Here is an 11123-nt window from a genome sequence, read left to right on the forward strand (position 1 = left end):
TGTCCTCAAAGAGAATATGACTAAATAAGAGGATACTGTTCCTTTCTGTAGTCATTTTCCAGCCCAGCAAACCTTTGTTTATTGATTTGTAAAACAAGAGAACATTTTGGAATAAAAAAAAAAGGAATTTGAAAATCTTTCAGCAATATTTAATTATATTCTTACTTGTTTCATGAAGCCAAGCTAATAACAGTTAGCTTTAAATATTATGTGGCACATGGAAAATTTCTGTGCAAAGACTGGAAGTGGCAGAATTCCCTGGGAAGGTCTCAGTATCAAACTGTGAGGACCTAGACAAGGTTGGATGGGTCCTTCAGCAACCTGGTCCAGTGGAAGGTATCCCTGCCCCTGGCAGGGGTTGGAAAGAGATGCTTTTCAAGGTGCCTTCCAACCCAAGGCATTCTATGATGGCAATGGTTTTATTTGAGGCACAGAACAGAACAATCCATTTGGAAGGTTGTTTTCTAACAGAAGTGGGCTTTTAAGAACATGTTCACCTTGCAGAAAAAGACACGGCTAGTTTGGCACTAGTTTACTCTCATTTTAGGCATGGTTTCTCAATGGATTTCAAGTATGCTTTTGCTCCAGGGTGGAGAGATGTTCTCTGTGGAGGGGTCCCAGGAGCATCTCTGCTGACCAGCCTTGGGAGGCTGCTGGGGGGACTGGCAGCAGGGTGCTGCAACCAAAACCTATCCATCACTGAGATAACTATTTCGATTAGTGATGTGTTAAAACAAGGGCTCAGTTTGGATAAATTTGCATTTTTTAATTTGTAGTGGAACATTTGCTAAATTAGACCTTTATCTCCTTAGATGCTGATTTTAACACACTTCCTACAATGGGTTTTATCTGCCATGAGAAGCATGACAGTGCCATTGCTAACATGTTTAAGGTGTTTTTAATCACAAGCACATCATATATTGCTTTTCAGAGCCTTCCACTTTATGTATTTTGCCAAAAATTATGGGTTGGAATTCAGAATCTATTTAGATCTTGGTGCCTTTGTTTTTGAGGCAGGAACAGTTGAAATGGCGACTGCAGTTCAAAATGCTCACTTTGCATGCAGAGTAACAACTCTTTAATAAGAAATTTTACTGCAGTAAGTTAATGTGCAGTTTTATTGCCTATTATTTTTAGTGAGCATTTATAAAGCGTTATGTTTGGGGTTTAACACCTTAGCTCTCTCCCATCACAACAGGTTGAAATTTGGCATAGCGGTGGCAACCTTCATTTCAAAATTTTCACAGAAAATTGTAAACAGCAAATCGCTATAATTTGTGAAGATTTTGTTAATTTCCACACTTTGAAGCCTGTCAACTTAAATGTCAAATAACATGACATCCATATGGACCATTAGATCAATGAGAGTGTAGGACCAGAGCTGCCTCAAAGTGCACATCCTGCAGTGACACCTCTGAAGTTCTAGAACAGCCAAAAGAGAAAAAATAAAAAAGAGGAAAAGCAAATTGTCAGATTATGGTAGGAAAGGGCAAGACAGCTAAAACTGTCTTTAAAAAAAAATCCTTCATTCTGTCATTTTGGAAAAGTTTTGAAATTTCACTTTCCAAGTTGCCTCTGTGGTGCTGCAGCTGAGATCTGGGTTGAAGCCAACTTCAGAATTAGTGAGTTTTGAGCATTTGAAGTGCAACCAGGGAGCTTTTCATCAGCCCTGATCTGGATAATGGTCTGATTGATCTTTATTTTGTCTTTGCTGTCTGGGTGTGGTCCAAGTGGAACATAGTATTGTTTTTTCCTTCTCACAGACTATTTGTCCAGATGTTTTATTTCCTTTTGAATTTATTTTCTGCTTCAAACCTTTGAAATTCATAGAATGTGTGTAGACATTGATATCAGGAGATTGTTGCAGGAACATGCAATATTCAGGGTTTTCAGAGCAATGTTATCTATGTATTATAGAGTTCCTATAAAATAACTGAAATATCTTTTATGATTCAAAGCATCAGTAACACAGTGACTTGGGCAGAGGCTCTGTTGTACTTTATTTGGGGTGTATTCATTTTGGCAATGTAATATCTCATTTAAAATGGATGTATATTGCACTGTTAATTTTCATGGGTCTCAGAATAATAAAAACATCATGCAGCAATAAAGAAAAAAAATCCTTTTCTGCCTCTGTTTAGATTCAGCTCACAGAAGTAAACATAAAACCTGTGTTGTTATACAGTAATATGAACTACTTTATTTTACACTCTGCAGTATTCATATAACAAGTTTCTAACTCAAATGTGGTCTTAATTCTGCAGAGCTCAGTTCTTTTAGGCAAACTGCAGAATGCTCCTTTAGGGAGGGGCCATGACTTTCTTTTCCCTGTTTGCTTCCAGGAAGGCTGATCTACTGTGACCTTTACATACAGATTATTTTTATCATTGCAAGTTTTGCCAGGCTTCACTCCTAAAATTTTGCTATCTGGCATAGGTAAAACTGAGCAAAGCCTTGGCAGAAATGGTGTCCAACATGTCCAGTTCTGGAGAGCTGAGAAGTTCAGGAAGGAGTCTGTGATGGAGACTTCTTGATATTGTAAAAGCATTAATACAGGGGAATCTCAAGTGGGGCTGGCATTATTAATCACTGATATCACTGTGTGCTGAGATGAGAAGTGGAGAACCCAAGGGAGGTGGGGAAAAAGTCCCTGATTTTGCAATATTGGTTTTATCTGCAGTGCCCTGGCAGTAGGTGATCCAGTGCATCCAGCTGCTTTAGAAAACTGCTTGTAGAAATGCCCTCAAACATACTTTCCATTAAATATGAGTTAATAATGTAATGTCATTTTAACATCCAAGCTCAGGCATATTATTTTTTAAATAATTGTATGTTTGTTTGTTTTGTTTTTTTTTTTTTTTTCAGGAGATGATCTTTAAAAAGGGAATATAGTATTAAACTGGTTTGGTTTTTATTTTAAAGAAAGTTTTTTGCAGAATAAGTTTAGTTCAGGAAAATAAGTGTATGCAGAATTCACAGTGACCTCACAGTAAGGGTGAGGCAATGTCCACAAGACCTTTCCAAGGTCTTATTTGCTTGTTGCTCACCAAAAGTCCTTTTCTTGGTGAAACTAAGTCAGATTTTATAACTCCTTCTAGCTTTCAATATTCATTAAACTAAGTTTAAGAGCAGGAGAGAATGTTTTGAATTTAATGCCTTGCAACCAGTGGAAATATTTCTGTACTATTTTTTGTTTTGTGAAGTGAATTCAGAGAAAATGGATATTGTTAAAATCAATAGTTAATTGAAAGATGTGATGTGTTTTATTATTTGCAGTAAAAGAGAAATTCTCAAATCGTAATGTTAAGTTTTTAGTGCTAACTCTTTATAGAATTTATTTCATTTTTATGTCATTGTTAGAAATAAAATGTATTATTAGAAATTTATATATTGCTCAATCTTATATAATTCTTAACACTCAAAGCTAAATTGAAAGATATTAAGATTTCTATTAATTTACTTTCTTTAAAAACTCTTAGGCTAATCGGCTGGTGGGGCCATGACTTCAAAACAAGATTCCTCATGGAAAACAGTATGTATTTATACACTCTCAATTTTACCTTATTTGATTTATTTATATATAACCAGCTTCAGTTCTGTAGCACTTTGAGGAGAAAGGACAGAACTTTGCATTTCCTCATCCTCAATATGTGAGGCAGTAGAGTTAACAAAATAAATGTTGGAATAAATTTGTGTGTGGGCATAAGGGTTTGACTGTCTGCTCCTAGACATTTTGCTGAAATACCTTCAAAAAGCAGATATAGAATATGGATGAAACTTTCAAAGTATCTCAGTGAATTAAATTCATAAGTCTCTGAGGAGCAAGGATCTGCTATCAGTCACTGGGCTAATATTTTTCTTCGGGATTAGTTCCACTGGAATTAATGAGAAATTTTACAAATTCAGGTAAGGCAACCTGACAAAAGTCATGAAATCCCACTAATGTTTCAGCATCTCCAAATTTTCTGCACTAGGGAGGGATGGGTTGTAAGACAAACCTGCTCTGAAATAGCGTTTATTGTCCCAACACAAAATGAGAACTCCTTTCCAAATCTGACAGCTAGACTGCTCAGCTCCAGTTTAAGCTGTGGCAGAGAGAATATCCTGGGGGATCAGGATGAGAAAGGTGCTTTTTGGTTTGATTGGTTGTTTTGTTTTTAATATATTTTTAATTTTCTGTGGCAGCGCCTGTTGATGTGGCTTTGGCTGGAGAGCACCTCTCTAATAGCCTCAGTCTGCTCTTTGTTTTCAGACCAAATGCAAGAGAGTGGCACTATGGAAAGCCAGCAGGAGATACAAATTGCCTTGAAATACTGCTAGAAGAAGAAAAAAAACCGTTGTTTATTCATTTCCATGAGCAGTTTACAGGGGAGAAGTTGGGCATTATAAAATTAACCAGTCTGCTGTGCGTGAAAAGCATTTCCTCCGCCGCGCCCTCCCGCTCTGGCACTGGAGCGTGAAATATCAACGGTGACACAGAACTTACAGCGAGGCTTTTGTAGATTTATTAAATAGATTTCGTGAAATTTCACAGCCCAAAGTCTAGGCAGCTCCTCTCCTTGGCCTGAAGCTACACTTAGCTGCATATGCAGCCTCCCATGTGTCTCGTCAGCTCAATAAAGTGAAGGAACGTGATTCCTTGCTCCGCGTGAGCGTGCCTCTGCTGACTTGGAATTCCTCTGCCTCGTGCCAGCCTTAAAAGAGATTCAAGTGTAAAGGTGGTTTTAGCACACACCATTTAAACAAATTAATTGCAGTCCTCTGGTTCCCATGAAGCTGCTAATGAGGTCTTCTGCTGGATAAAATTGGGCTTCTCTCGAAGTTGAAAGTATTAGCTGGGAATAGATTACTATTTCCTTTTAATGGCTGATTCCTATGGGCCACATTAGGGAAATATTTTACTGCGTGAGGACAGACTTCAAGATAAGGTCCAATCCATTAAAATGAAGAAATCAAAAACACTAATATAAGTTATTCATTTTCCAGAATTACAACTAAGTGAAGGAATTAATGGATTCCGGTTATCAAATCCTCCAATTTTACTGGTCTGTGCTCTGCATGCCAGTTTAGAGGTAAGTAATTGCTTCACTTTGAGCCTGAATTTAAGAGTACAAAAATGTTTAATGAATGCTACATGTGTTATTGCTGTCTTCCTTAAAGAAAACTGTGAAATATTTGAACATGGAAGGGGTGAAGTAATGAAAAGCAAACAAAATAACCCCACAGCCCTGAGAGACCAACGCCTTTAATGAATATGCTCATCTCCCCATGTCTCTCACAAACTCTGCTGGAGAACCCTGAGTTGGACCAACAGTATTTGAGTTTTGCACCTCCAAATCTGAACTCTGGCAGTGTGTTTGTCCCTGCTTTTAGGAGCTCAGTACAAACAGCACCTTGATCCCATAGAAATATTCAGGGCTCAAAATCACAGAATAATTAAAGAAGAGATCTCTGAGGTCACCAAGTCCAACAGTGCCTTGTCTCAGTACCACTCATGGGAATGATTATGCTCAGCATCTTCCTGCAAAGGAATCATGTAAGTCTGAAGAGTTGCATTCAGAGCTGCTGCTTCATATATTCCACCAGCAAAGCAGACTTATATCCTTTATGAAAGAAAATTAGGTGTCCTGGCTGTACTGGATCAGCACTGATCAGATGACCCAGTGACTCAAGGAACCTGTTCTGCCTTTGGTTACAAGCAGAAGAGACCCAAACTATCAGCAAAGGTTTCCTAAAGAAGGAATCCATGAGTGTGGCATAACTCCAAGCTGTCTTTTCTTTCATTGAATCATTAGTTTTCTGGTGGTCAAAGGAGCAGAGCCCCATCTCTATCTATCTGATCTATCTATCTATCTATCTATCTATCTATCTATCTATCTATCTATCTATCTATCTATCTCTGTGTGAATCACTGACGCTGTGGGAAGGGTAATCCTGCCATACAGAGCTAATTCCACCTCTGAAGGTGCGATCCGTGTGCTGAAAGCCTCTGATCTGCTTTGGAGAGCACAGCCCACCCCTGTCTGAGGGCATGGAGCTGTTCCCCAAACACCTGTGTTTCATGTCAAGATGTTTCAGCATTTCCCTTTAGGATGATTAACCTCTGAAATAGGACTCAGTCTCTGTGGCTCAAAAAGGTGGTGTTACTCAGATTTACCTGCTGTATGCAATATAGTCTACTATAAAATCATCCTTCAGCTGGTTTTCAAGGCAGCCTTGAGTGGCAAGGTTTTGCCACCAGCACAAATGGCAGACATTTTTTTCTGGTTAGCATTCCATTAATTCTAGTGGAATGGCTGAGCTGATGCTGGAACAAAGAGCAGGGTCCACATCCCTCTTCTGTATTTACTGAAAAAACAGCATCTTAAGCAAACAAAATCAGAAAATTGCCAGTTATGATCTCTCCATCTAACATGCAACACTGAAGGACTGCAAAGGGCACAGCCATGCTTCTTGTTCCGCCTGACAATTTAATTTTTTTTTTTAGTCCTTAAACATCCACTATATTGTTTTAAACTTTATGTGACCTTTGAGATAAGCTGAAAGCTGTTCTGCCATGACCCAGATTGTGAGTGCTCGGGTTTGTGTGGGCTGGTGTCATTTAGCCCACTGCAGGGAGCCTGGAACAATGAGGGCTGAGCAGTTTCCACTGCCTCCCCTTTCCCTGCCCACATTACCTTTTGGCACAGCCAGGATTTCCCAGTGCTAATTGCTCTAATACAGTGGGAAACAAAGTAGTTTTCATGTCTGGCAAGAGATGGCTAGTGAAATTGCATGCCACCTTCACTGGGACACATTAAGCAGAAGGCAGTGTTTCCAATGGAAACAATGAAAACTGCAAGTGTTAATGGATGTTATTCCTCAATAATGCTTAAAGTGACTGTTATGGCACTAGCTGCTGCCTTTTATGGAAAAAAGGGGAGCGCTCTACAGACACATTTTAAAGACCTTTTTCAAAAAATTTCACCCAGGAGCCCAAGTATTCCTTGCACAAAGCCTGTGGAAGCAGATTTTTGCATGCAGCCTAAGGAGATCCATCCCTCATACTCCTGCAAATCCTGGAGGAATAGGAGGCAGGCCTGTTTTCCCTCTAGAAATGCACTGAACCATCCTGTGTCTGCTCTGCCTGCCTGGGTGGACAGGGAAGCACCTCTAGATTTCTGTTGACCTGTGCAACTGCTGACTGCTGGTGGCTCTGGTCCCTGTCACATTTATTCCCTTGCAGAGTCTGTCTTACAGCATCCACGTTCCATTTCACAAGCACAAAATGCAGGGGTTCTTGGTTTCGTGCAGCATCTAGTGGCTGTGATAGCATCAAGGAGTGAGATTTGGGATGTTCTACAAAACAATGATTTCCAGATGCTGCTGGAAACCAGACTTTGGTATATTTTGAGTAGGATTTCTCAGGTACCTCTCTTTATCCTTTTCCAGGTTATGATATAAGTAATCTTAAAATTGTTACTTCTCTAGTGTGGAACAGTGATTTCTTGAGAGTGAAGATCATGGATTTTTATCCAGGGCACTGCCTTGCCTCTGATTTGCAGCTGCAGTCAGTGGAGGGAGAGCTGTCCACGAGCATTGATGTGCAAGGATGTGATTTGAAGTGTCTGTTGGGCACTTGCATGTTTGTATCTATGTCATTTTCCCCTGCAGCTAATTCCATGGGGAGAAGGAAAGGGGGGGGAAGATTGTTTCTGGGGTTGCATCCCCATCACTCCCTGTAATGGAGCCTTTCCAGAGCAAAAGCAGAAGCTGTCTCACCTTCTGCTCCCAAAACTCCTTTACCACATTGGTCTTGTTTGTGTGGCCAAACAGCACTGCCATTTTCAAGCAGTCATTTTTGCGTATCTCATGATATTTTGAGAGTCTGAAACTCACTGGTTCTTGTAGCTGTGCAGGAGCACAGAGCTATTGAAAAGAATTCAGTGAATGTGCTTTTTTTTTCTTCATGTGGACCAGAGAGAGCGAGCCTGCACAGGACTTAAAGTCAAAAGCCAATCTTAGTGTACATGTATATAAAGTCAATGTTAGTATACATTTTGTGCTTTCACAGACCAGAATTTCTACACCAGTCATGATGTTTCAGTCCTGGCCCTTGGATTTGGTTAGTAGAATCATTTAGTTCGGAAAAGACCTCTGAGATCATTGTGTCCAACCATTAAACCAGCAGTGCCAGGCCCACCACCAAACCATGTCCTCAATTGCCACACCTACGTGGTTTGGAACACTTCCAGGGACAGTGATTCCTGCCATGGACAGCCTGTTCCAGTGCTTGACCACACTTTTTGTTAAGAAATTCTTCCTAATATCCAAACTAAGCCTCTCCTGGTGCCACTTGAGGCTGTTCCCTCTTTTTCTATCAGTTGTTTCCTGGGAGAGGAGACCAAACCCCACCTGGCTACACCCTCCTTTCAGGGAGCTGTAGAGAGTGAGAAGGTGTGTATTAAAGGTACATGCAAGAGAAAACTTTCATGTGATTTTGATTTTCATTCAGCACTGTTGCACCTACAGAGGATTTATGGATTCTCTTTAGACATGCAGAGGAATGCTCTCTGAGCAAACTGGCTTTGTGTGCAAGTTATTTCTGCAGACACAGATGTGTATGAAACTTCTAAACAGTAAGCACAAATATCTGTCATTATCTAAAGCATAACATTATCCTGTGTTTTCCAAAGCCCAATCCTGCCATGTTTATGTAAAGTGTCTCTCTGGTGTTACTACTTGATTCCAGTGATAATGTATAGAGAAATCTTTATTTCCTTTTCATTTTCTACAGCAACACATTCTCATTCTAATGATTTCAAATCATCACAGGTTTTTAGCCAAACTACAATGAAAGCATTGAGGAGGAAATCTGTTCTACTCACTGGTTACCTGGAATACCTGATAAAGCATTACTACAGTGAGGACAAAACAAATCCAGAGAAGCCCTTTGTAAGAATAATCACACCATCTCAGATTGAGCAGAGAGGATGCCAGCTCACTCTGTCGTTTTCCCTACCAATCAAATCTGTGTTTAAAGAGCTGGAGAAGAGAGGAGTGGCTGTAAGTAAATCAAACTTCATCTTAACAAGTAACAAACTATTAATTTGCTTTTACTCAAATGTAGTGTCATATAAGGCAAAAACCCACTAGGACTGTTGACGATTTCTTACAATTTCAATTTTTACTTGTGCAGGCAGTCAAATACATAGAGTTATTTTATAAATTATTTGTTGTATTATTTGTTGCTGTATTGCCCTTTCACTATTGACCTATTTCCAGTAGTTCTGGAGTCACTGTTGGGGTTAGAGCTGGATCATGGGTACATTAGGATGGGAGGCACAGCTACAGATTTACATGACAAGGAACTCTGAACCTACATCAGTCCCCTTCTTGATCCACAAGTGGCCAAAAGCTTTGTGAGACATCGAGATGGAGCAATGGAAAAGCTGCCATTTCCCTAGAGATGTGTTTTAGCACTCAGAAAAAGGAGCCACTTCCTTGTAATGGCACAGTTTCCATCGAGCACTGCTCCAAAAGAATAAAAGTGAAATTTAGGGCCGTACATTGGGTGATTTAGATGTGCTGGGAGGTGAGGCTGATAGCATAATGCCATATAAATGAGATATCAGTTTTATTTCTGCTGGTCACTTGTCTCCCCAGAGGGCACCTCTTTTACGTTACGTATGCTGCTGCTTTGGTGCTGCCAGGGAATTCCAGGAACTCCTGCTTTTAACAGGGCATGGGGCCTCACACAGTTGGCTTGTCTTTGCAATGCAGTGATATTTTTCAAATATAAGAGATTATTATATTCAGGAACATGTTCAAATCACAGTGAGGGGAAGAAAAATACTGCAATACCTGTGCCATTACCTGTATTTTTAGAACAAGACACTCACATACTGGAATGGGGGGCTTTGTGGTTTTTTTTTTGTCACCTCTGTGCCTCTTCAACTCTGGGTTGCTATAGGCATTAAAGTGAATTTTGGGGCTACATGGCTGGTTTGAAGCCCTCAATGGCACTGCTAAAGTCCTGCCCATCCTGAGCTTTGCATCATTTTTTAGGCAAAACTACTCTTCTTACTAAATTTTTCACAATCATGCTCCTCACTGTAGCTCTTTGAGCATCCCAAAGGTTTTACATGTGGTCCTTGTCAGTCCAGTCATTCTTCCTTGAAGACAAGTTGTGGCATGTAAAAAATACAGCCTGACAGACAAGAAGTGACCTGAATTTACTGAATGTTCCCTCTCTGTTTTGCAGTGTGACATGCGAGAACCAAACGCTCTTCGCGTTGCCCCAGTTCCTCTCTACAATTCCTTCCTTGATGTGCACAGATTTATTGAAATCCTGGGATCTGCAATTACATCTTCAAAACAAACAGCAAATAATACCGTGCTATCTGGTTCTTATTGATGGCTCAGCTGTACCTTTTAATCTATTTCTGACTAAGATGCATTTATCCTGCTGAGTGATTCTTTGCTTTGAGTAGACCGAGCTATACCCCATGCAATTTGCAAAAAAATGACTGTGCTTGAATAGTTATTTACAACAGACATAGTTTTATTAAAGCTCATATTTCCACTCTGCTTTGACTTTGACTTCATGAATTAGTATGCTTTGTATATTTTAATGGGGCTCTTCTTAAACATTTTATGTAGTTTTATTACATTAGCCTTGAGAAGCATGGAAAAATTGCTATCAACTAGAACAGGGATGAAAAAAAATCCCTTCTTTATTATAAAAATTATGCATAATAAAATGTGAAAAATAGACAAATCACCAACTGTTAAAAGATACAGTCCAATTTACATTTTTAATTTAGTAATTCTATTTAAAGCACAGGGTATATTTGAAAAGTAAAAGTTGAACAATTGTTTCAAAACTCCTGACTGCTGCACACCGAGTTTTTCAAAGGGCCCAATATTTTGAAATTTTGCTTTAATGGATGATTTAATTGAAGAACGAATTTCCATTGCAGATACCTTCTTTGGTGTGATACAGTTGGCCAAAACAAACCACTTTATCTTTTCTAGGTAGTCCTGTTGGAGAGGAGGAGCTGGAGGAAGCTGAGTGGAGTTGTAGATCCGTGTAAGGCAGCGTGAAGGGCTGTAGGAGCACTCCCTGCAGCTTTAGTGAGGCT

General features: G+C 39.7%; 1 protein-coding gene across 1 annotated transcript in view; it reads left to right on the forward strand.

The window, feature by feature from the left end:
- Nucleotides 1-10473, forward strand: part of KYNU (kynureninase) — a 58622-nt gene extending 48149 nt beyond the window's left edge. The window contains exons 11-14 of the mRNA XM_066553813.1: nt 3480-3532; nt 4987-5072; nt 8815-9045; nt 10244-10473. Of these exons, the coding sequence (XP_066409910.1) occupies nt 3480-3532; nt 4987-5072; nt 8815-9045; nt 10244-10396 (523 nt within the window). The 3' untranslated portion in view covers nt 10397-10473. The remainder of the gene's footprint in view (nt 1-3479; nt 3533-4986; nt 5073-8814; nt 9046-10243) is intronic.
- Nucleotides 10474-11123: the final 650 nt, after the last annotated feature.

The sequence above is a fragment of the Molothrus aeneus genome, chromosome 7, assembly GCF_037042795.1.
Source record: "Molothrus aeneus isolate 106 chromosome 7, BPBGC_Maene_1.0, whole genome shotgun sequence".
In the NCBI taxonomy this organism is placed as follows: domain Eukaryota; kingdom Metazoa; phylum Chordata; class Aves; order Passeriformes; family Icteridae; genus Molothrus; species Molothrus aeneus.